This window comes from Tachysurus fulvidraco, chromosome 26 (assembly GCF_022655615.1).
Source record: "Tachysurus fulvidraco isolate hzauxx_2018 chromosome 26, HZAU_PFXX_2.0, whole genome shotgun sequence".
NCBI lineage: Eukaryota > Metazoa > Chordata > Actinopteri > Siluriformes > Bagridae > Tachysurus > Tachysurus fulvidraco.
In genome coordinates this window covers 11,599,196-11,626,640 of record NC_062543.1, presented here as the reverse complement: position 1 = coordinate 11,626,640, position 27,445 = coordinate 11,599,196, and the positions used below count along the sequence as shown (strand labels likewise).

At 40.4% G+C, this 27,445-nt stretch overlaps 1 protein-coding gene across 1 annotated transcript in view; it reads left to right on the top strand.

Annotated features, from left to right (window-relative positions):
• LOC113663341 (double C2-like domains, beta) overlaps window positions 1-27,445 on the top strand; it is a 64,610-nt gene that overhangs the window by 29,205 nt on the left and 7,960 nt on the right. The window contains exons 3-5 of the mRNA XM_027178576.2: window positions 12,048-12,122; window positions 13,753-13,862; window positions 21,889-22,015. Of these exons, the coding sequence (XP_027034377.1) occupies window positions 12,048-12,122; window positions 13,753-13,862; window positions 21,889-22,015 (312 nt within the window). The remainder of the gene's footprint in view (window positions 1-12,047; window positions 12,123-13,752; window positions 13,863-21,888; window positions 22,016-27,445) is intronic.

Genomic DNA, 27,445 nt, shown 5'->3' with positions numbered 1-27,445 from the left:
CAACAACCCAGAGCCTTAACCAGTTGCGCCACCACTGCCACCAACATTTAATTTTGAGAAAAGCCATCGTTTTGGTTTCTTCTTATCCTTGTCACAGACGATCTTTTATTAAATGTGTATGAAGATTTAATCAGTACAACTTACTGTAAGCTTGGAAGGAAGGAGTTGCGATTGTCGGTGCCTTTGCTAATCTGCCAGCGAAGCTAGCCTAGCAAACAACCAACAAACTTGAGTCATCTACTGTAGCTGTAACCATTTCTCAGAAGAAATAAAAACACACATTAGCGGTATCTACATTCTCGCAACTTATTGCTTGCTAGTGTGATTGTAGGTGAAATAGGTGAAATCAAATCCACCTTCTCCTCCTATAAAAATGGTCATCACTTTGTATAGACTGCAGAAGTTTGTGGATTAAGGAAATTCTTTGAGGAGCTACTGTGAACCAAATGCAGAGGGATGATTGAGTCACTCAGTCTACAACAACGTTTAACTTAGTCAGTTATGTTTCGCTGGATATCAATGTTGGGATCAAATGTTTTACAACAAGTTCTTTAGATAAGCTGGTGACTCAGTGGACCAAGGGAAAAAAGTTCTATATAGAGTTGTTGTTGTTGTTTTTTTTAAATGTTCGATAAAGGTTACAGAAAGGCTCCATTGTTCCAGCTCAATCGATACGGTACAGTTCCATGTGGATCCCATGCGTGTGGAGCTTACTTCACTGAAACACATACGGAGAGCAGTAGAAAGGCTGCTGCTTGTGAAGCGGATATTGCAAAGCACTGGTTATCAGTCATATTGAGTTGTTAGGTATTGTCACGGTCTGATAAGCCCTCAACTAGAGGCATTTGTAGTCACAGGAAATACAACAAGGATTATAAGGAATTGCTTCTTCCCGAGGCTTGCAGATAACGGAGCACTTGCGTTAAAGAGCAGCGAATGCAATTTCAAAAGTTTCTCATAACACATTTTACATTCTTGATGTCATTGATTCCTGGAGCTGTTAGGCCATTATCTTGTTTAATAGCAACATTTTTGACAGCTATTTTGGAAGCTAAACTATATGCTTTTTTTTTTTTATCAAAAATGCTCTTTCAGTTCTTTGCAACCGGCTTTGGTTACAGTATGTGACCACTTTATAGCACCCATGTGAAAATGTTCATTTACAATTTCTACAATATCTATGCAATTTAGTTGTATTTGTAGAGTGTTTTTGTCATAGTGTCAAAGCAATTTTACAGATACTGTACAGTAAAACAGAGCAGATAGGGCAAGGGAAAACCTCCTGAGACTAAACTCGGAAGAAAATTCGAATTAAGGAGCCAAAGAAGAACCATCTAACCATCAGTATACTCATGGGAAGAAGTATATTCTTAAATAAAAAATTGTAATGTCCGCAACACTGTTTAAACTCCCATCTTTATTAATTAGAAGACCACCGAAGAAACTGTTTCTTTACTGACTATTTTTTGGTGGTCTTTTGTGTATATGTGGGGGGAGGGGGGGTGTTTTGAGCGTGTTTGCAGGTGTGGAGCTGTTTCTTACGTTGCAGTGTTTTTTCATTGTATTGTTCTTCTATGAACGTGTTCTTTTAATTGAGTAAAGGGTGGGGTTATTGGGCTTGTTTAGACCCAATTGAGTGGGTCAGTTGAGTTGCAAGGCCTATACAGTATATCCCCCCCTTTTTAACAAATGTGTTTCATTCGCCTGAAGAAGACCCAACAGGGTCGAAACGTTGCTTTTTAAATAATTAATAAAAATGGGAGTTTAAACAGTGTTGCGGACATTACAATTTTTTACTTTAGCAGTTTCTTTTGTCCTGCACTTGCCAGAAGGTGGGATGTGCACATAATTACTGATTTAACAGAAGAAGTATATTCTTACCATGAACGTATTACCAATTAGTTGTGTATAATACATTGTATATGTAAACTGTATTGTATCTGTGTATAAAAAAACAGTTTAATCTTCGGTCTGTAAATAAGAAACAGGTCAGTTTTGCATTTTTAGAATCTCCATGATGTAGTGTGGAAGTCTGGGATGGTAGGAGGTAAGCATGACATGTCTCTCAGTAGGTATGGTCAACAAAGCTAAAAACACAATCACGATCCTGGTCTGTCTAAAATATACACCAGAAATCCAAGGAACTTTAGGGGAAAACGAATCACAAGCGAGACACGTGAAAGACACGTTTGCTTGACCGAGACATTGTGCATCTGACACAACTGTCACTACATGACCATCCTTTATCTTTAGTTCAGCACTAGATGTGCTGTAATGTCTGACGGACCCACAGACACTGCTGAAAAAAAAAAGGCAACATGACTGTTCTTGCCTGTGAATTTTGAGTCCAACGAAGACGTCGAGTAAACTCTATTAAAGAGGTGTCTTTGTGTCCTTAGCCAACCTCCAACATTTCTCTCCAATATTTCTCAACTAAAGTCACCTTCATATAATATAAAGGCCTGATCTTATTACCGCCAAATGGATAACGGCAACCTGTACACCAAGAGTGTGGACTCTGAAAGGACTCACTCCATCAATTAAAACCGTAGGCATCTGGTTCGAAAGTCTTAACCCTACAGTTCTCCAAAATGTATTTAATATCAGCCAGGAAAACAACATAGCTATATTATTTTTAGCCACGAAAGGTCAAATTGATATGAATTTGTCATTATAGTTATCCTGGTGAACGTCCACCAAGTTGCTTGGCACTGTGTAAGCAGTAAAACACTTCAGGACAGAGGAAAATATTCAACAGCAGGATGGTGTAATTCCGTTGCAACCAACAAGTTCATATTTCTGTTCCAGTAACATTTTATCCTAAAGTGTTTTGTTCCTCAGGAATTCCTCAGAATGACGCAACGCATAAACACTCAACATGCTAGTCTCTCTTAGCATTTCTGGATATTTGTCTCCTCACAGAAAACATCAGTTGTAACCTGACCAATCTGACCGATCAGATTTAAGAATTCAATGCTGTTGTATAAGCCTTAGCTCACACTTTGGCCACGTTCACACTGCAGGTAAAAGTGGCCCAAATCTGATTTTTTTTGAGGGTCAAGTGACCAGGTCAGACTTCCTCAGGAGTAGTGTGAACACTCAAATCTGGCCCAGATCTGATTTTTTTCAAATCAGATTTAGACCAGGAATGTCGATGTAGATTGATGTAAAAGTCACATTAATAGTTTTGCCTGAATTGAAGTATCTCCCCATATACTAATTAGGTTTAACACCTCACATATGGATGCGACTTTTACGTCAATCTACATCGACATTCTTCACAATTATGCGCCGGCGAGTAACAAACGTGACTATGCCTACAAAATGGAGAACAGTGATGGAGCAAGTCAGTGGAGAGAGAGTGAGGTGATAGACCTAATCAGTATATGGGGAGATACTTCAATTCAGGCAAAACTATTAATGTTACGGCTGCCATTACACAAACATTTTGAAAGATAAGCGAAAATGCTTACTTCCTCCATAACCTCGCCAACTTTTTAGCGCAACGGCGTGCTACGTGTGACGTCATTGTTATTGTTCGTTTGCACATGCGGGTCAGTTCGAAACAGCAAACTGTTCACACTGGTATCTGATATAGGCCACATTTTAAAAGGTAATGTGAACAGCCAAACAAAAAAATCAGATCTGAGCAAAATATCCGAATTGAGCATTAAGACTTGCAGTGTGAACGTGCTCTTAGTTTCAAAATATTTCCCGCTCTAACAGGGAATATTGAATCTCCCTTTAGCCTTTTTTAAATACTCTATTTAACCATTCAAATCAGAGCACATCATTTAAGCACTTCATTAACAAAGCATTAAACATCACTAAACGGACACTTAATTGAACCTCCAGGCATCAAATTAATATGCTATTTTTTCATGAATTGATATTAGTTCTCATTATTTGTTTTGCCCGTGGTGTCGTTCGTTCAGCCCGCAAGTTGGTACATACTAAGAAATGTGTCACCCAAAAAAGTTTCTTCTGACTGACAACCGGTCTTCGGGTCTCTCTCACAGGAGCATTGCCGTTTTTATACATGCAAAGTGTTCAGAGTAGAAGTGGCAGGGGTTTGGTTTCATTTCCACATATGAATAGTGTATAACAGGCTATCGGTCGTTCGTGTAGTACAAAGGAACGTCCTAATCCCTGTTGCAGCCCTGCCAAGGTGAATGAATAGAGAGTGGGTGGGTGTAGAAAGTGTCGGTGTGGGTGTGGGGGTAGTTTGTTAATTATACAATTCATTTATGTTTATTATTTGAGAATATTTTTGTTTTTGTTTTTTTTAAAACAGGAAATGTTTCGGTCAATCTGTTTACACCCTGTCACTTCATGACAGCTAAATTACGGGCTTGTGCACAAAACTGTGAGCATCGTGCCATCAACACGAGCAGTGAATTCATTCTTTCATTCATGCAAACGAAAACACCCTTTCGTGTGTCATCGCTTGTCTGTTTAAATTACCATCCGCTTTTGCTTTGCTTTTTGATTTTTGCCTGTATTTGTCTCAACATTGTCAATTTCTTTTTCTTTACATTTCTCCTGCTTTTATTGTTCTTGTTTTTGTTGTTGCATGTCTCCATGTATGTATGTATGTATGTATGTATGCTATCTCTCTCTCGCGCTAACTCTGTGCATGACTGATTTGGGAATGTGATGGACTCCAGCTTCCTCTACCCAGGTACAGAAAGGTAAGGTCAGCACCATGTATCGTTTCAGCCCCTTTCCTTTCCTTAGCAAACCCTTGTGTGTTTGATTCTTCTGACCTCTTTCCCTATGCAAAAGCCCTCAATGCATGGTAACCCAACCATGAACCTGATATCATTACCAATACTGCTGTGCCTATCACATTTTTTAAAAATATAATGACTGATTAATAATTAAATAAATCCTCATTGCATTGAATGAGTAATGAACATGTGATATTTTATGGATGACTTGCTAGGAATGTGACTAGCTTACAAATCTGACATCCATGTGCGGGACTACACATTTTTTACTGCACTCTTTTCTCTCTCCTGATTACGCCGGTGACCAGAATAAAGTGATTACAGGAGATGACTGAATGTAAATATATCCGGTAGTAAGACGTTCCTCTGGGTCAGATGATTTAATTGCACCTTGCTTGTCGGTGTCAGAATTTTTAGTTTGATTTAATAACCCCTCTTTTCTATTAAAGACAATGATCTACGATTTAAAAATGTCAATACAAATGACCTGGCCTTGAGCTAATATTTTAAACCTATTCTTTCAATGAAGGACAATTATTTGACTGATTGCCAGAGCCTTCCATCCTCTTTGGAAAGTGTGCCATTCTCCCTTGAGATGGGTCATTTTTCACTACTAGCATTAGCACATTGTGCTGCATAAATGACCCTGTGTCGCATAGATCCTGGCACTTGTCAATGCAAAGCACCGCTCTTACACTTACATATGTTTATGTATGAATGGGGCTGTGTGTATGTGTTGTGTAAAACATCTACTGACTAGGGTGGAGTTATTAATACTGCCCTTTCTCCTTTGCATATTTTTTATGTTTAGCGGTTTGAGATGCGTTGACTCTTCATCATATGGTGCTGGCAGCAAGCAGTAGGCTGTCTCTGAATGAGTATAATCATCAGTCAGGATGCAGGATGTTGGAGAAGCATGGTTCTCCTGCCTAGTGCTACTTTAACTCCATGTCACGTCCTTGAACACTTATTACTAATGTGTTCCTTCCACTCTCTTCACCTCTCTGTGTCACAGATTTGCCATGTCACTTACCTTCTTATTTACTATGGGGGTTCATATACGGTGCAATGATTGCTTCCTTCCAAACCATGCGTTGAAGAGTTCCTCATTCTTTAAATAGTCAACTCATGTTTGCTTGCATTTAGTGGCCACCGATTCTTGCCAAGCTCGTTATACCCGAGCCCTCCCTCTTTGATTCGCAAGTGATGAGCACAGATTATACGCCAAGCCTTCCCCTAGCACCCGCTGAGCGTCTAGGTTTTCAAATGAAAGAAGATGATTTAGGACATAAAGGGACTCCAGCTAGAGCAATTTTTGTGAGTGAACGCTGTCGTCCAGCAGCTGTGATTAAAGCACTATGAATGAGTCGGTACATGAAGCATTGATGCACGCTTCACTCCCATCTGCCTTCCACACTGGTCATTTCTTCTTCTCTACCAGCAATTATGATCAACTGCCTATTCAACTACTGCATGACAATTACAGAGCACAGGAAGCCACTTCATTTTGATACTGCATGCCAAAATGCATTTTTATTTTGATTAAGTGCCAGCATCACCAAACAGAGATGTCTAGATGTGCCATTTTCTCAGGGTAAGAGTTGTTAGGGTTATTCCCTTCCAAATAGAGGAGTGGGTCCAGGTGCACAAAACTGCCTTGGAGAATGTAAAGGTGTATTTGGAAAAAAAGCTGACATGCCTCCTGGAACAGAATGCCACATATGAATAGTGTATAACAGGCTATCGGTCGTTCGTGTAGTACAAAGGAACGTCCTAATCCCTTGGTATTCTTCAAAGAATTGGTTTATTACAATATATGCATCGAAGGTTTAACCCCATTCAGAAAAGTCTGCAGGCTAATAACTATAAAAATGCATTCATTCATTCATTTTCTACCGCTTATCCGAACTACCTCGGGTCACGGGGAGCCTGTGCCTATCTCAGGCGTCATCGGGCATCGAGGCAGGATACACCCTGGACGGAGTGCCAACCCATCACAGGGCACACACACACTCTCATTCACTCACACACTACGGACAATTTTCCAGAGATGCCAATCAACCTACCATGCATGTCTTTGGACCGTGGGAGGAAACCGGAGTACAGGGAGGAAACCCTCGAGGCACGGGGAGAACATGCAAACTCCACACACACAAGGCGGAGGTGGGAATCGAACTCCCAACCCTGGAGGTATGAGGCGAACGTGCTAACCTCTAAGCCACCGTGCCCCCTATATAAGAATGCAGTAATAAATAAAATAACTTTGATACAGGTCGGTTCTAAATTTCAACTTTGTTACAAAATGTACGACCCAGGGGCAGCCGACGGGCATGCCGATGTGGAGCGGGGTGCAGAAAAATGAAGGTCTGTGATTCTCCCTGCTGGGAGCCAGAATCATCTGTATTGCCTATGGCTGCATTCCTTCTTGTCAGGATTTGAAATTGTGCTTTATGCTGTATCCCAGGCTGAACAGGCATACATAAAATGTGCAGTACTAACATTTAAAGTACCTGAAAGGCTAATACACAGTGCTCTTGTTTAATTGTACAAGGACTGTGGTGGAGGTCTTAGATGGCATACCGGATTGTATGGCATCGTTACAAGTTTGCATGTTTTGCTGATGGGTGACAAACTGACGATACATTTAAGCAACCTCTCACTTCATTTAGTTGTGCTGGAATCATTTATTGCTGTCAGAACATCCAGTGTCTTATCTGACGAATGGAACAAGTCGGGGTTCATGTACAAGAAAGGCCACAGAAGCAATTAAGTTTGATATCCTGGAAAGGATTTTGGTTAATTAACTTTTTTTTGCATGGTCAGAACTTGAGAGAGCTCTACTCCTATTCTGTTGTTGCCAGTGTTGTAGACCATAATTGATGACAACACATTATGAAGTAGCAGTTCCACTGTCCCTAGCACCATGGGTGCCCCTTAGGCAAAACCTGTACTTGATCATCAGTTTATTGCTACCGGGCCGACTTCCAAGCCTTAGTTCCTGGGAAGATTAGTCACAAAGTCTGTTGCAGTGTGAAGCCAAAGCCACTGTGAGACTACACTGCAAATGGCGGCGTGACTTGGCTTGGACGCAGACCCGATGAGGAACTAATGAAATCAGCAAGCTTATGTTACATCAATGAAAAGCTTCATTAGATGTCAGAATGTCCATAAATTAGTTGCCAGTATTCTTTATGAGTCAGATAAAGGTATTATGAAGTGACTACACACATCTTGTGAGGTAAAATTTGCTGATAGAGCTTAATGAATCAGTTTCATAACGTTTCACCTGCCGGACGACACCGATAGGATTTCCCTGTGGTCAAGAACAAAGCATCTCATTTGTTGTTCTTGGAACTGGATCAGTAGGACAGTAAATCGCAAACATGACTTGAATTGAGACCAACAGCACTGACAATAATTAAGTCTACTTTGCCAACTTGAGGTATTCTAGGTTACACCGATCCAAATGCCACCTTTTTTCTGAGGCCAGGTTGATAGTTGACATACCTTGATTATCTAGTATATGTAAGGCCTGACTTACATTGACAATTCCACATGCAGATCATAAGATATGTTTTTAAATGCGAAGAGGGTTCAGTTTGTCGAATGCCCCCTTATGTACCCCATTTTAATGGAGGTCTGGCTGAAGCCACTAAAGAACAAAAGTTTATTGACTAAATGTGGCCAGTCTTTAACATTTTATACTTTAGTGACATCCATGGGAATTGGCTAAGTTGTCCAGAAATAGCTACATCTTGATATCCAGTAACTTGCAGATAAATTCCCACTCTATAACCTAGCCGAACATGAGATACAAGATGAAATGACTCTAGGTCAGTGTCACATCAATATAAACTATTACAAACTTTCCAAAGCACACAGATACTGTATAAGTTTAGTGTTGAAGGCATGGAAGCCATCCATATGATATCACCAAAGATTCGTATTGTCCACCGCAGGTGTGAAAAGTTATTTCTCACTCAGATACATTTTAGATTGTTAGCAATGTGTGGATCACACTTAGTCACCAGATTAGCATGAGGGTACTGTCCAGATTTCTCATGTACAGGCAACTCTAGGATTCTGGAGACATTATGACTACATGGCGCCGATAATGAATTTCCTTCTAAAGGTTTTTCGAGGCAGTTAGATCACAGGGTCTTGACAGGTTATTCAAGGTGACCTTCAAGAAACCTAGAATTACATCCGAAGTGGAGGGCAGGCACAGACAAATTGACAGCAAGAGGTTCAGTCCTATTCAGTTTTATTTGGGTAGTGCGTTTATCAACGGCCGGTACCACAAGGAAAAACCTCCCTGAGACAAAACCTTGAGAGGAACCAGACAGAGCTTTGTTCTTATAGACTCACTCAGGTTCTTGGCACATTGTAGAAGTCTTCTTTTGTGGAAGAGCTCACCTCAAGGGATGCACCTTCAAAGTGAAAGGCGATCTGTAGTCCATGCACACTCGCACTCACACACAGAGCCAGAGGAAGGCGAAGACATTTGAAAGACGCCTTTTAGGTCCAACGAGACGGGCATATTTACTGTCAAGTGAAAGACAAATGAGAGGACCCTTTACGTTACTGAGGGACAGATGACTGGAAGCAGCTAAGAAGACTAAGGACAAAACAGAGACAAGAAGGGACCAAACAGAAATGTATTGCAATATTTATTACCCTTGCTGCAGCAGCAGTTGCCCCTTGGGACCATCTTTACTTGCTAAAGTACAAAACACTTATTAGCTTTGTTGTTCTGTCAGCCTGTGGGAGTAAAATAGGTAGGAGAGATTGACGTTCTGTGCTGTGCACTTACATCCTGCGTGACTCACTTACTTTTTCATTCATTTCTCGTATTACTGTGGACAGAACAGAGACTTAAATGTAGAACCCTGTACAAAAATCAAATACAAACAGAGACCAATTTTCCAACACGATTAACACAAAATAGAAACTAAATCTAACAAGATTATATTACTGTAATAATACCATACTTTAATGTGACCCACGTCCCAAACAGGGTTACAGAGGCTGTAAAAAAAATAAAAATTCTGAGCTTAGTTAGTTTGAAGCAAATCCATGCTAAGGGATGGAGATAAATATAAATTCATATGATAAATTAAGTTCATCCCACTATATTGGCTGGTAGTTAGAGCTTCAAATTGAAATCATAAATCTTCCCTATCTGTCAGTTTTTTAGTTTTAGTACATAATAACCTCCGATTGACCTGAACTGTTTAAAACTTCATAACAGCTTGTGGGCAGATTCTCTTGGATTGCTACTCAGCTGTCATTATTTTATGGCTGTTTATGTGATGTCTGGTTTAGAGATTTGACACAAAGATGAAAAGGATGGGTCCTTGATTTGTACTGTGAACTTGCAAGCAGCTTTTGCTAAGCTTTATGAGGCATACCCCCATCAGCCTGCCTCAAATTTCTCCACAAAGTCAAGCCAGGCTGTCGGCACATCGCTTGCCCTTGACCAAATGTTATGGCCAACCATAGTGGGAAATATTTAATTAATATTTAAAAAGCTATTAATCTTTCATTTCTCCTTGCCTGTTTGATATCGATGCTTTGTCTCAAGTGGAATGCACTTGTCTATACATAGCACTCAAATTTGGTTTGATACGGGACGCCCGGGGAATGACCTAACTCATTCTTTAAGAAAGAAATGTCTCAAAAAGATCTCAGAGCTGCAAGCTAAGCTTATTTGACATGCTAAAACTTCAGGATTTTACTCAAAAAAAATATTAGCATTCTTCAAGTACCAGCCATATGAAGAAGTCATACACTCATCAACCACTTTATTTATTTACTGCTCATTCATCCTGTCAAGGGATTTTCACATGCAGACTTCTCTAGAGTTCACACAGAATTGTGTGGAAAAAAATCTCCAATAATCACTCTTTAAACCCACAGTAAGCAGAAAAGCATCTCAAAATCGAAAACACGGCAAATTTTGAGGCGGGTGTGTTACAACTACATCAGGATCAGTGTTGGGCAATAACACGTTTCTAGTAACTGTAATGCAGTTACGTTTGACAGAAACTAATACTCTAACGCATTACTTTTTTATATAAAGTAACTCCGTTACCATATGGTGTGTTTGTCTGTTACTTTTTTAAATTTGTTCATTTTGGCTGAAGTGTTGCTTACAGACTAACCTGTTTACAGCAGCGACACATTGTAGGATTGGTGGAAGTTAGTCAAATGTAAGCTGTGTCTTTCTGGTTCGAAGGTCCTATTCATTAATGGGATCATTAAAGAACGTTCTTTAAAAAAGTAACACGTTATCAACAAAGTAATTGAGTTACTTTTTGAATGAAGTAACTAGTAACTGTAACTAGTTACTATTTCTTAGTAACTAGCACAACACTGATCAGGATCAACTCTTTTCAATCAAGACCAGGAAGCTGAGGCTACAGCCAGCATTCTGAGATACTTCTCTACACACCACGGTTGTAAAGAAGGATTACTTGAGTTACTGCTAGAGAGTTACTGCTGTTTAGCCGATCTTGAGTATAAAGAATGGAACCTTACGTGGTCTGCCGCTGTTGTAGCCCATCGGCCTCGGCCAAGTTGTGCGTTCTAAGATGGTTTGTTTGATTGACTGGTGCTTCCCTGTCAGCTCAAACCATTCTAGCCATTCTCCAGTCTCTTTTTTTAGTTTTTATTCTCACCAGTCAGCAGTTTATGTGATCATGCTTATATGCATTGCACCACTGCTAAATGCCTGGCTGATCGATGACCGGATCATTTCTGGTAAAACGGCAGGTGGTCGTTTGTTATCATATAATCTCGACCGACGATCACAAGTGAATAGCAAACAGGCAGCCCACATATTTCAAAGGAGAAAATATTGCATAACACCTTTGTTTTTGTGTTATTCCCATCTTGACACTCCCACACTTAGCCTTTTAAACGTAGCCTAGTCGAGCAATTACACATCCGGTATGTATTAATCAGCTGTAGATGAAGTTCACAGCTCCCACCATGGCACTAAATATTCCAGCTCTGTTAAGGTCATGTCAAAGCAGATTTCTGACTTTGGGTATTTTGAGTAATTATTGCCTTTTAAACACAACCCAGCCGTTCTGTCGTTTATTTTGTTAGAGCTTAAATGGATCTCATTATCTTAAAGTGTTGGAAATTAAAAGAGTTTGACCTGAATGAGATCTCCCAAGCTTTTGGGTCATTAAGGCTTCACCTTCAAACAAACAGGAAAAGCTGGGCTATGTTATTTGGTGATGCATTCTGACTGCCATTTTTAAATAACTCTGCTTCTTTCGTTCTGTTTTTCTTTCTCTTTTTCCACAGGGACTCAAACCCATGGATCACAACGGGCTGTCAGATCCCTATGTTAAACTGCACCTGCTACCTGGAGCTAGCAAAGTATGTACTGTACTTGTGTGCTCTGTTTTTGCTCTTTGTATGCATTTGTGGAGCAAAATTCGACACAAAATCCATTCATTCGTTCAAAAAGTTATTATTTCCAAGAATCCTATGTTTTCTGTTGATCAGAAACAGACTCAGAAAAGACACAGTAGTAGTACAGTAGGATCCATGTGCAGCATGTTTATTAAGGCAGACGGTCCAAAACAGAACGCTGGATATGTAGTAGTAATCAGTAACCAGGAAGACAAATCCGCATAACAAACAAGTTCGAAAATACACAATCCAAACGTGAAAATGTCCAGGGAACAGAAACAGGTCAAAACACCGACGCAAACAGTAGAACAGGAAGACAGTGACTCGGATTTGAAGATAAATCTAACAATTGTTCATGTCGTGCAACGACGTGAGTGTGGTTTAAACGTCTTCTGGAAGGCCAGAGGGGGAATTGCAGGGACACTAGGCTGATACATTGATGTAATTACATAATATTTTATTTAGCAAGATCAGTGTGTTAATACTGACCAAACAGTCATGCCTGTAGGTTTTATTAGACCCGACATTCTGCCCTGTTCACACTGATATGTTCACACTGACTGCATGACTGTATGATACGATAAAAGATTGAAATTTAAAGTCTTGCTTTAAAGTCATGCTCGGTTTCATGACTGATGCTCGTCCAATCATCTGTGCATACTAATTAATCCCAGTGCATGAATTGTTCTACCCTGAGCCAGATCACCTCAGGCAGTGTGTACTGTGCAGCTGACATGGGATTTTGAACAAGTTGCTTCCTAAAGTAACGTATAGCTAGGTTTATATAACATCTTTGAGGAACATTATGTAACATTTTCAACGCTGTAAATTCCCTTAGCACTTGATAGCAGTCTAAAGACCAAAAATGTTTAATTTAGCATTTTGTTGCACAAGGAACCGTTTTAACAAACAGGTTTTAAAACATAACATTAGTGGATTGCTACCTACTGTACCATAATGAAATGGCCTAATCTTGATGTTAAAAGTCTAATCTTGATGTTCCCGAGCCATGGATTTTGTTAAAGGTGACTGTACACTGATCAGCCATAACCTTACTAAAACTGACAGGTGCCGTGAATAACGTTAATTTATCTCGTCACTGTGGCATCTGTCAATCAAGGGGTGGGATATAATGTATTACACAGCATGTGAAAAGTCAGTTCTCAAAGTTGATGTGTTGGAAGCAGGATAAATGGGCAAGTTTAAGGATCTGAGTGACTTTTGACAAGGGAAAAATTGTTATAGGTAGACATCTGAGTCAGAGCATCTCCAAAACAGCAGGTCTTGTGGAGTGTTCCCAGTTTGCAGGGGTTAGAACCTAGCAAAAGTGGTCTGAGGAAGGACAGACCTATTGAACCAGTGACAGGGTCATGAGATAGGGAGTGAAGGCTTAACGGTTGGACCCGATCCCACAGAAGAGCAACTTGTAGCAAAGCAATTATCTATTTCTACCTTCTTGTAGAAAAAGTAAGCTTCTGCTCCAAGTATTTAAATTGACAAACCCTCAGTTTTGTCATCCAATAGACTTCCACGTTTCTAAATATATGGTAACGCAATGATTTGATTTCATCCCAAACTTTGTCTTCTCATTAAGGCCAACAAGCTCCGGACCAAGACTCTGCGTAACACCTTAAACCCTGTATGGAGTGAGACACTGACCTACTACGGCATCACCGACGAGGACATGGTCCGCAAAACCCTCAGGTACCCGCTCGCTCCTGAGGTCTTCCACAATCCACATCCCGGCTTTTGACTTTTCCCATTTGTGACAATTTGTAGCTTCGTTATCACACACTATTACACATTGTCCAAGATCTTTACCAGTCATCCAACCATTCATCACACACAGCTGAGCTTTTATATCATAAAGGTACACAAAGGTTATCTATTCGTTTGAAATCTTTTTTAATTGAGTCTTGTTGTCTGCTGTGTGTGGTTTAAATCTGCCTGCAGATCAGCACAAAGAAGGGATTTGCCTGTTCAACTAGGCAACTAGGTTAATCTCCTTATAATGCTGGAGATTCATTGCATAACACATCCATTACGCGGTAATGCATGTACGAGGATGCTAATGCGCATGCTGCCGTAACCATTTTGGTCACCGATGCAAACCCGGAGTGCTGCAAATCGATCGTTTGGAATAAATAATATGCAACAAGAACTGTTTTTAAACAGTGTGTAACTGTGAATACACTGAAGCTTGTCTAGGTCAACTATTTCTGGAAGTTGTTCTCCAGTGTCAGAGAAATAAATCGTCTTATCTGACATTTTCAATTGGTTTAAACAAATTTTCTGGCTGCAAATCTGATATATGAGTCAGGTCTCTGTTGGCGTTCGGTGTGAGAGAGTGTTTTTCCCTTTGTCGGTAACCTTACACAGAATTTTTTAACTTCAAATTTTAGCTGCTTATGAACAAACATCTCAGAGCGCAGAAATGGGTTTGATATCACTATTTACTTTAAAGATAGAATAAACATTTGTCTGAAAAAAAATATTGCTAGGTAAAAACAGAAATGCTTATGAAACACTACAAATTCTACAAAGCCCTGAGTTGTCTACTTTCATATGAGTGTCATATCAACACCACTGTGGAGTCAGTGTGAGATTCTGTGTGAGATTACAATTCCGGACACGGTGCTGTTTGGATCTGGGGGATTGCAGATCAGGCATTCACTAAATTCCAGGGGTTTCGTTACCGCGATGTAAAGTGGGCGTGTTTCTGGAGGTCTTGGATACCTACGACGGATAATGAAGGACAAAACAGTCATACAGGTAGATTTTATATTTGATATCTATTATGCTTTATTATCTTACAGTTAAGCTATAAACAAATAAACAACCAAAAACTATAGTTAGGGTTAGGGTTAGATTATCAAATAGGCCACGCCTACCGGATGACACAATATCTGTTACGCTATTCTGAAATTCCTGGAAATAAGTGCATCCCATTGTAGATCGTGGTGGCCATGTTTGTATGCTGTGGTGTGTTCTGGGTAACGGAGTCTTCAGGGTATGTCCTTCCTCAATATCGGACGTAACTTTAATTGGATAAAAAGTCTACCATCTCGCATTCTTTTATTACGTACAAAACATTACATAGAGCAAATGTCCAGGGTATATTAAGCTTATTGTAGTAGCAGTATAGCTGCACTCATGAGTTATCCGTCATTACACAGCAGCACGGGTTAACGCGTGTCATTCGTGTATGCCGTCATTCCAATTTCTAAATGGCATCTCTATTTTTACCAGCTGCAGCCCCACAGAACCCGTACGTGTCCTGTGACAGAGCGGGTAATCGACATTCTTCCAGTCTGACAACCGGACTAATGCAACAGACTAACGCCCTTTAACCTCTCCTCCTGTTACATAAACATTCAGTAAAAAATGAAGCCATTACCGTTAATGGTTAAAGCCAGTTTAGATATAAAACTCATAACAATGTGGTCATGTGATCTAATAGAAGGAAAGCATCGGAATGGACCGGAAGGCATTTTAATTGAAGTCAAAACACAATTCCTTTCTTAGGAATCCTCCAGCAGACATACTGATAGAGATAGTGTAGGATTTGCTCCATTCAACAAGCACTTCATAATCTACCTGTCTCTCTTCCTGTGTCACATTCACATAACCCTGAAGCGTTCTGAATCAGTAAATAACGAAATAACGCACGCGTTTGTGACTAAATCGCTTGCGGGTTAGGAGCGGAAGGGCGAGTGTGCCACATCTCTCACACGTCTGTCTGGACCGTAGTGAAATTAATGAGGCATGGCGACAGCTCTGCAGAGATCGCTCGTGATAAACAGCACTACTCTGTACTTTCTCAGGACTGCTAATGACTGCTGGCGAAGTGTTAGCGAAGCATTAACCCCGTCAGTCCCGCATTCCAGAGACATTTCTGCCGAGACGAGTTAATTTTTTTCGCTCGGTTTCAATTCGGCATCTTTGTTGTTGACAAACAAAAAAAACGAAGGAACGAATATTTATCCGTCATAGTTATGGTTTGTAGGGACGTTTTTTTTACTTCCCGTTCCAATACCGTGACCCACCAGGTGACCTGCATGTTGTTCTTGCCAGAGCGAGCTTACAGCTGTGTGTGTATGTGTGTGTATGTGCAGGTAATATGTATTGATCCGGGGGGGCCCACCTGATGATTCATCAAGGCTTTTCTTTAGGCCCGTCTCCTGCTAGTTTCCATGGAAACACAAAGTATCCTTCAAAGGTATTTCTTTTTTCGGGGGACGAGCGCTCGCCCTTCATGCAAATAAGCACTAAACAATGCCAAATCAGCAGCCTCCGATCTGTCATTTTCAAAAAGGAATCAGTCTCCAGCCTGTACGTCAGGACTGAGCTTTTTTTTTTTTTTATATTTGTGTGCCTCGTCTAGCTTGAACACACGCGTCACAACCTGTGAACCCAACCTCTTTGCTCTGTGAGGAGATTCAAGGAATGAAATGATGTATTATACTCTCTTTCTCTCTCTTTCTCTCTCTCTCTCTCTTTCTCTCTCTCTTTCTCTCTCTCTCTCTCTCTTTCTCTCTCTGTCTCTTTCAATACTGCACAAGCAAACAAGACGTATAGATCGCAAACGTTTTTCTGTAGCAATGAGAAACGTGTGTTCAGTTCCCACATCTCCGAGTAGGAGTCACTCGACATGCAGCAGTAACGTAACATTTTACAGAAATTCTAGACTTTCTAGAATTTTCTACCATTTAAACGTGTACATTCACATCATTTCACTTGTCTACAGAGTCCAACATTTCTCCTTGAGTGATATTGTCTTTGGAGTTGAACATGTAGAGGAAACCAATTAAACTGCAGGATGAGACACAGGCTGATGTTTGCTTTTTGATAACACGGCTTCAAAACGGCTCGAATGTTACAAAGTTGACCAACGAAAAAAACCTCAACCATGACTTAAAGACAATTACAATTAGCCAGTTCAAGTCATTCATGTCCACTTCCTTCCTCTTAGAGGCTCGGCTTCGTAAGTCGGACATTCATTCATTCATTCATTTTCTACCGCTTATCTGAACTTCTCGGGTCACGGGGAGCCTGTGCCTATCTCAGGCGTCATCGGGCATCGAGGCAGGATACACACTGGACGGAGTGCCAACCCATCGCAGGGCACACACACACACACACTCTCATTCACTCACACACTCACGCACTACGGACAATTTTCCAGAGATTCCAATCAACCTACCATGCATGTCTTTGGACCGGGGGAGGAAACCAGAGTACCCGTACCCGGAGGAAACCCCCGAGGCACGGGGGAGAACATGTAAACTCCACACACACAAGGTGGAGGCGGGGATCGAACCCCCGACCCTGGGCCACCATGCCCCCATAAGTCGGACAAGGTTATTAATCCGTGAGGCTGAACCATGAGGAAATTCATTCTATGTTTTTTTTTATATCCAGGATGCATTTCCATAAAAGGAAAAGAACAACAGTGTGTTAGTAAAGTGCGTGAAAGTCAAAGTTAGTGTGAGTCTTCACAGCTTCGGTGCACCTTGATGTGTAATTATTCAGTCAGTGTTCTCTCGAATTAGATGTTGCTAATAAATGGGAAATAATTAAAATAATTAACAACAATCGCTAGTTGAATTCTTTTCAGCTTTCGAGCTCCATGCAAAGCTTACCAAGGCACTTCAAATGTTTCCTTGGGTCTTTAATACGAGAAAGAAAGATGTGTGTTGATGCTTCATTACGGACGAAGTTGGCATGACGGAGAAGGACTTTTTGCTTTCAATATCTGTACAAATCAATATAATCGTACTAGGAGTTGATGCCCATCCTATCTCATCCCACCCCGGTCTTACAGGGCTATAGGTCAGGTGTGTAGCAAACAGAATTGTATTTTGTTCCAGAAAGTGGCATGAGTCGAGTTTACTGCAGCGTGTCACCGTAGTGACCGGTTTATCTGAACTGTCAACTCCAGCGGTTATTACAGCACCTCCTATTGATTACCTCTGTGCTACAAGTGTGCGTTGTGTGGATTTAGGCCTCAGCTCATAATCCAGCCTCAGGGTTTCAGTAGAAGTCATTTCAAGAGAAACGTTTTCAATACGGCTTTCAAGTTAGCCTTTATTCCTGAACGATGACGTACGATGATTCATGTTCTTTCTGTGCAAGTCTGCAGGGACTGAACCTTGAAACCGAAACGTTTGGAGCAATTTGCATTGGCAGCAGATAAAACGCGAACTCTGCCCGTCTGTCTCGCCACAAAATGGGTTACTCCATGCCTTCCAGGGTCTCCTTCATTCTCGAGCTGGTTTGTCCTTATTATTTGCCATCTCCCGCTGTCTCCCCAGGTGGTGTTCTAACAGTGGGCTTTACCCCTAAGCTCCGTCTGACATGCTTCCTAGTTCCAAATTTTTTCATCATTACTGAAATCTTCACAGCGCTGTTGAATTCTCACTTCAGGATGTCCAGGGGGCTTTGACGGGTCGTCATCCCGGCGATTATTTTCCCAAAACACTTTTTATTTCTTACGCGTAACACCTTAAACGCTCTAATGATCTAACACAGTCTCTTGTGATGGCAAGACCTTTGCAGTAGTTACAGTACTTAACTACAGTGTCACAGATCTCTGACTCGTGCAGCACTTCTGCCTTGTAGCGTTAAAATGTTAATTAAGAACAAGTGTGAAACATCTATTGTCAGATATGCCTGGACCTCAACCTCCTCTTTCTCACCTATGACAACAGCGTCCGCTTAAGCAGCGTGATTGTTTTCTCTTGCGTAAAATCAGCGTACGCGAGCTGTCGACATCATGACAGCTGACCCTCTGGATTCCTCCTTTTAATTCCTGAATCTTCAGCAGTCTAATTTCCAGCCCGTTCTATCACAGTTCAGATTCGTTCGTGACGGTTAACTATTCTGCTAAATTCCACATACTTTACAGATGAGAAGGAAAGCGTTGTGTACGCTCTTACCCCGAGCGTCATACCAGACCTTTTCGTGAGACTGTGAGTGAATGAGAGTATGTGGGTGAGCGAGTGGGCAATCAAATACCAACCAAATCCCCAGCACACCTACACACATAAACACACACACACACACAAACACACACACCGACTGCAATAAAAGAACAGACCTGGGAATAGTACATATGTACACTTTCTATGTCAGGTCCATCTCACCTACACACGGATTAAAGTCCAAATATTGTAAATAATAGTGATATCTAGTACGGTTAGGTGACATGGCAAATATATTGTGTTACAAAACACTTTTACGCTACACGACGTATCGCTTTCAGCATTCTAAAAAAGCTTTACATAGGAATATTCGAGGATCGTTCATCTAAAATGCGTCGTTTCTATAGTAACAAATTGACAAGCAGGTGTTCTACGTAACTTAAGGCTAATAATAAATGGGCGCACGAATGTATTAATTAATGCGTAAAAGAAAAATGCGTAATTGACAATATGGTGTAGTTTTCTGCGTTATTAAGTCGTCAGTACCGAAAACTTTGTGTAACAGAACAAGCTGTTTATTATTATTATTATTATTATTATTATTATTTGTTTGTTTTTTAAATTAACCTGGTAAATGGCAACGGTAAGAAATGACACAAAAGTTTAATGGATATTTAATGTCAAATTTTTAACCGTCTTCCATCAAGGTCGTTAAACATTTGTCGGTGAGTGTCATACTGTTAAGATTCGGTTCAGACATCTTTTTTTTTTTTCTTTTTTTTTTTCCTGGAAAGCTAGTAATTTGTAAAACTGCCCACTACTTCACAGGAACACTGGCTAACCATCTGTCAATTCCTGAGGAGTTACATGATACATGGACAGCGCTATGAGTCACAACACCTCTAGATATAAAAAAAATAAAAAATAGATACTAGAGCTGCTAAGGGCAACTCTTGTACTGTATTTGAGTGGTTTCATAGTACACATAATTAAACAAACCAAAAAATAGAAAGCCCAAATAGTAGGAATCACAAAAATCACTCGAGCACGGAGAACACGGAGTCGGCTCCGTTTAATAGTTTAAGATGTTTTGTGTATCATCTCAATCCTTTATTTTAGTTTGTTCATTTGAGCCTTTCCATAGGCTCAGCGTGTGCATTGTGGTTCAGTTTAGCAGCTTGCATATAGAAAAAGAAATGCTTGGTTCACTTTTTTGCAGCTGAATTGATTCTGAGTCATTTTATGTGATTCTGAGTCATTTACTTTCAGAGTCATTTGATTGAAGGTTGCGAGTTCAAATCTCAGATCCACCAAGCTGCCACTGCTCTGCCTCTGAGCAAGGCCCAAAAAGAAATGATATAAAATGACATCAAAATGTAAGTCGCACTTGATAAGGGTGTCTGCCAAATGGCATGAATCTAAATGAGATTCTAAATTCAGAATCATTCGAGCATCTTTCTTACAACAGTCTAATCTCACAGGGTTCACACGGACCTGGACCAAGCTTACCATGCTCAGACGCTCTTGGCTCGGTTGTTTCAGTCCACAGCTCAGTACGATTGACATGTTCTGACCTGCACAAACCAAACTAACCACAATGGGGACAAAAACTCGCCAAGGTTTGAGTGAAAACACAGTGACAGCTCTCAGTGTTTTATTTAGAAGTCGGTCCTCATCCAACAGCAAATTCTACATAAAAGAAGACGATACAGTGTCTCCATCCTGGGCATAAATTTAGTCTGTGTTTTTTTCTCGCTAGTGGCGTAATTGCGGGAAGAATCTTAGGATCATTAGGAGAAGTGTCAAGTGGGAATTGGCAGTGAAATACACTAGAGTGTTAAAAACTAATTCAATATATGTTATTGCACCATCTGTGCTAATGGTAAATTGAAATTGTTTATGAGAAGCGTGCAAACAGGATACCGGTTTACCAGTCAAAGCTGTACACTGGAAAACTTGTTTCTCGTGTGTGGTGTGTTTATGAACAATTTTTGTGTATGCAGCCAAATGTAATTATTATCTGTGCCAAAGAAAAACAGGTGTCTCAGTCGGTCCCACTTCATCCAGCAAATGGCAGAAAAATCACATTTGGATACAGATGCCAGGTTTGAACCCTGAGGATGATGCGAAATGTTCTCCTGGAGCAAGTCTCTGTAATTAGCATAAGTTTAGCAGGCACGTTAAGAGAAATCTTTTCTTCTTGCTCATTATGGCACTTTTCTAAAAGTTAAATCTCAGACTTTTTAACCATGGTGACTTTGTTGCAGACTTTATATGCGTCGTTCCTCGCATATCATCCAAATGAATAGCCCGCTCTTGCGATGGTAATGGTGGATATTTTCAAGGATGAATTCGCGACTGCGTAAATGTCAGAATAAATCCCCTCCGCTAAAGACACGAGCGATGTCTATAAATATCGTTCCTGTTCTTTTAGTTCAGGACTTTAGCCAATCTTCTCCTGATTCATCTCCTTTCACGGGTAATCCTGCCATAAAACAAACAGAACAAGATAGTAAACAACACAATATTATGCATTTCATACCTCACACACCTCGTTAATTAACAGGTTTTTAATGAGGGAGATGAAATTTATCGGCCGACGTTCAGCCAAAAATGAAGCTTAAATGAACAGACGCTGGAGGATGCAGTCTTCATGATTGATGACCTCTCATGACTGACAGAATGCCCTGTTAAACTTCACCTATTTATATTATTCACACCTAATATCCTGGACTCTGCTTCTTTTGTCCCACCTGTAGCGCTGATGAGGTTAATAATTGTGTTTAATCTTGTCTCCATGGTTACAGGATTTCCGTGTGTGACGAGGACAAATTCCGGCACAACGAGTTCATCGGTGAGACACGGATCCCCCTGAAAAAGCTCAAACCCAACCAGACCAAGAACTTCTACAACTGCCTGGAGAAGCAGCTGCCTGTGAGTACATTTCTAATCAGATCTGAAATCTCATACACGTGAAAATATTGGAACTCATTGAGTCACACCTGGACTCTCACGTGACTGATGCACGATTTGACTTGCAAACTGATTTGGACTCGCATTGATTGACTTACGATACAATTTGGATTCGCACCCGAATGACTTTGGATTTGATTTGGACTTGACTAATTTGGGATTTGATTAGACTCGACTGACTTGGGATTTGACTGACCTGGGATTTGATTAGACTCGACTGACTTGGGATTTGACTGACCTGGGATTTGATTAGACTCGACTGACTTGGAATTTGACTGACTTGGGATTTGATTAGACTCGACTAACTTGGGATTTGACTGACCTGGGATTTGGCTTGGACTTGACTAACTTGGGATTTGATTAGACTTGACTGACTTGGGATTTGGCTGACCTGGGATTTGATTAGACTCGACTGACTTGGGATTTGACTGACCTGGGATTTGGCTTGGACTTGACTAACTTGGGATTTGATTAGACTTGACTGACCTGGGATTTGGCTTGGACTTGACTAACTTGGGATTTGATTAGACTTGACTGACTTGGGATTTGACTGACCTGGGATTTGATTAGACTTGACTAACTTGGGATTTGATTAGACTTGACTGACTTGGGATTTGACTGACCTGGGATTTGGCTTGGACTTGACTAACTTGGGATTTGATTAGACTTGACTGACTTGGGATTTGACTGATCTGGGATTTGATTAGACTTGACTGACTTGGGATTTGACTGACCTGGGATTTGATTAGACTCGACTGACTTGGGATTTGACTGACCTGGGATTTGGCTTGGACTTGACTAACTTGGGATTTGATTAGACTTGACTGACTTGGGATTTGACTGACCTGGCATTTGGCTTGGACTTGACTAACTTGGGATTTGATTAGACTTGACTGACTTGGGATTTGACTGATCTGGGATTTGATTAGACTCGACTGACTTGGGATTTGACTGACCTGGGATTTGGCTTGGACTTGACTAACTTGGGATTTGATTAGACCTGACTGACTTGGAATTTGACTGACCTGAGATTTGATTAGACTTGACTGACTTGGGATTTGACCGACCTGGGATTTGACTTGGACTTTACTGACTTGGAATGTGACCTGGAATTGACCGATTTGCGATTTGACTTGACTAACTCTGTATTTGACTTGGACTTGACTGACTTGGGATTTGACTTGGACTTGACTGACTTGGGATTTGACTTGACTCACAGCTGAATGATTTGTAATTTAACCTGCACTCTCACTTAACTGATCTGCGATTTGACTTGTACTTTCACTTGCATTTCTGATTAATTTGGACTGACTTGGGATTTGATTTTGAGTCCCACCTGAATGGCTTCTAGATCTGACTGACTTTGGATTCGACTTGGCTTGACGTGCAAATTGATTTGGACTCACATTTGACAGACTTGAGATTTGACAGATGTACCTAGAATTAAACTGACTAAATGAATCACATTAAACTGAGCAATTGGACAGGGACTTAAATAAATTTGAATAAATTATTACATAAATAAATTTGTTCTTTGTAAAAGCAGAAAGGTTTTGGTGCAAAACCTCAACATTTCCATTTTGCGTTGTTTTTTTTTTTGTTTTGTTTTTTTACGTATCCCAAAACCAGTTGTAAATTAGCTCAACTAGAGTTAAACTCTTATGGACAACATTGTCAATTTTTCTTGTAGAATTTGAATACTTTGCGACTTTTTTTTTTTTTTTTTTTTTTCTCATAAATGTAATTGTTTGAATAATGTTCTGTTTCTCGGTGGTTAAATCCGATCCCTCATAACAAATTCCTTCATCAATTTCCTCCAAAGTAACAAAGAAATTCAACACACTAAAGACACTTTGTTTACATTTTGAAATGTTCCAGGAGCCGCAGTCTTTTTTATAAAGATGTTCACTTTTATAGTCTTTTCAGTAGAGGAAAGAAAAATTGGCTCATCATCTGTAGACTTGAGTTTTTATTTAATAACACTAACTGAGTCAGCTCACATTCCCCCTTTTGTCAGCTCTTTACCAGAGTCAAGGCCCCTTGTCTTGGTATCATCTAGGTTTTGTATGGTGATTAGAGGTCTTCTCGGGTCTAAAGAAATGTACCCGAATCACTTTTCACCCGAACTCGACGTGCATAATTTTTTTTTTTTTTCAAAAAAGACCCGACCCGAGGCAAACCCGAAAAATTAGACCCCAGTCCGACCCGACCCGTTGGCAATTTTTTTTAACCCGTCTGGACCCGAATGTTGCGTAACTCTACACTAAAGTAACCGCTACAGCGTGGATGCAAAATTGATTGACAGGTTTGTTTCAACGAAAATTAGCTTACGGCCAGCCACACGTCGCCAGCCACATGTCACAAGCGGTCTTGGCAAAAAGAGGAGAGGTTGGAAAAGGACTCAAGTCGATGCACACACACGAGATACAGTAGTTCGGGTCTTCTAGGGTCCGTTCGGTAAAAACACATTCATTTTAAATTACCCAAGACCCGATGCCGCTATTATTATACCCGACCCATGTCTGAGGTACACGTGAATCTTTTAGACCCGAACCCGCTCGGGTCTCGGCTCGGACCTCGGGTTTTCGGATCTAAGTGGACCTGTGAAGACCTCTAATGGTGATCTCAGGTGCGGACAAATACATGTAGTGGTTGTGATTGTGTGTATACACAATAACTGGATGATTTTGTTTAGATTTTTTTGTGATGATTGGGAGAATAGAGGAACGTCATGACATAAACATATCTTCGATTGTTTTCCTAAATCAGTCGTGTTTTACTCCTTGCTTAGTGTAAATAGTATCAGCTTTAATTCGTTGTTCAATGGCCTTTTTATCAAGGCAACTTACCGTATTTTCCACTTTGCACGTTTTCTACCTTCACGTTTCCATTTTTAAGTTACGCCAAATCCCAAATTGCTTGCCATTCAGTATCAGTAGGTAAACTTTGACACGGTCTGGATCATGTAGATCTCTGCAGATTCTTATCCTCTCTGGCTCAACAGAGAACGTGTTCGATTCTCGGCTCTGCCGTACACGCATGAGAGTCGCCTTAAAGACATTTCAGTGTGTAACAAGTCCAACCTCTGTCACAAGAAATTCATTGCTCGAGACCTTAAACCTTGAAGGAACTCAAAATCCGAAGAGGACTTTAACCAATTAAAACAGACTTTCTTTAAGCTCGAGTGCAGCTGTCTGAAGATTAGGCTAAGTTTACACCACTTTTTATTTGCTAATGAAAAACACCTCTGTCCTAAGACCTACTCGAGTCAAGGCATTGTGTAGTGGCAGGATTACATATGTAGGTTCAGGCACAGTAGCCATGCCAGAAGCCACTATTTCCTTCTCAGCAAACACATTATAGCTGGGCCTGCGTTCTCCTTATTAAAGCGCTTCATCAGACTGGTAAATGAACTCAACCCAAGGTCAGGTGCGTCAGATTTTGAAGAATTACTCCTCTAAACCATTATAAAATTGCAATATGTAATTTACTAAACTGCCGAATGTGGCTACTCGTGGTTATGTGTTCATTTGTTTTCTTCTGTGGAGGCATTCCACAAAATGTTCTTTCGCAAATACGGTTTACTCGAATAAATAACGGAAGCTGTTTTTTTTTTTTTTAAAAAAAAGCTCTTTAGCACTCAGTGGCTCCTAGGCTTTACGTTAATATCTTGCACATATTGGAAAACAAAGTTCACCGAAAAACACGTTCCTCTAAATTGGTTCCAAAAGTCACCTTTTTTTTTCATTTCATGGACCACGAGAAGTCACTTTAGAAAGCCTGGGAGATGTCAGAGGGTTCTAAACCTCTTCATTACCTGACTAGAAGCACCACAAGCTGTAATAAAATCGTAATGAAACCGCACACTGGCGCCAATCCCTGCCAGACTCTTACATTATTATTATTTTTTGTTTTTTATTTTAATTTCTAGTTTCTACAAAGCTGTTGGTTTGGTTTATAAAGGGAATGAATATGAAATGAACTAAGGAAGTAATTTTCCTTTGATATTCCTGTACGATACAATGCGGTGTACTGATTTAGAGGAGCGACTGATTTGGACCTTCGCAGTGCTGCAGAATGTTTATAATAATAAAAAAAAAACAAAAAAACATGGTGACTCTGCCTTGATGATGTATGATGTATCTAAGATGCCATATAATGATTTAAGTCCATAAGCGTACTCCTCTATTGAACTCCATTTGTGTTTGTTTGTTTGGTCTTGAGCTGTGTGATAATCCATCGGTCAGCAGTGGTCTCTTCTTCGCCTCAGAAACTTTCATTTCCTCACACCTTTGTCACAGTAAATTAATGTAACAAATCAGCACACTGGTCAGCAAAATAGAGAGAGAGAAAGAGAGAGAGAGAAAGTACAGAGGAAAGCAAGTCGATACGGTCCATTACGGCCACTTGTATCCAACGACAAATTATTTGAGGTTCCGCGAGCAAAGCCGTCTGTCAGATCTGAGACGCATGCCGACGGGATGCCCTCGATCGACGTTTAAATTTAACACGACAACACTTTGCAATCACACAAGCATGCATGCTTGATAGTCACTTGATAATGATGATGATGATGATGATGATGATGATGATGATGATGGTCTCTTCAGCAGGTGTGGAAAACCAAGCCTAGTAGCGCAATAGAAACTCATCACGTCACATAAGACCATCATTGGATATTTTCCTATAACAGCACACCGGGTTGTGTTTTATTCCGCGCTTACTGTATACACATCAGCATTAATTCTGCATTAATTATGTAACCAATCGTTGTGTTATTAAAACGGAAAGATCTGAGACATGAATGAGCCAAAACCGTACGCCAGCGTTCAGTGGTCACTTCATTAAGGTTACGTACCATATTGGCCACTTTGTATATTTCTTACTTTGTTAATCCTGGCATTACATTTTTTTCAGTAATACTAGGTATAGTAAAGGGTGAATGCAACATTGCCTCATGCTCAAAATGTATCTTTTGACTACATAAAAAATATTGGCACCCTTGCGTACAATTTTTTTTGTGACTATAACATATGTTCCCGCTCCAGCAATGGAAAGGCACCAGCTCAGGACAAATGCTGACCACATATCAGTTGGTTGCCATGTTACTCTCTGCCACACGCATGGAATTCATACAGTAGTGCGTGTGTTGTTGGTATTTGTACATGATCTTGTAGGGATGCAAGGGTGGGATTTGGTGGGATGGTGCATTCTAGTCTGTGGTGCTCGTGATGTACAGCTAATAAGTTAATAAGCTAATATTTAGCTACTATTAGCTAATAATTAGCTAATAAGCTAATAAGAGGGAAGTCGTGGCCTAATGGTTAGAGAGTCTGACTCCTAAACCTAAGGTTGTGGGTTCAAGTCTCGGGCCAGCCTGAGGGCACTGAG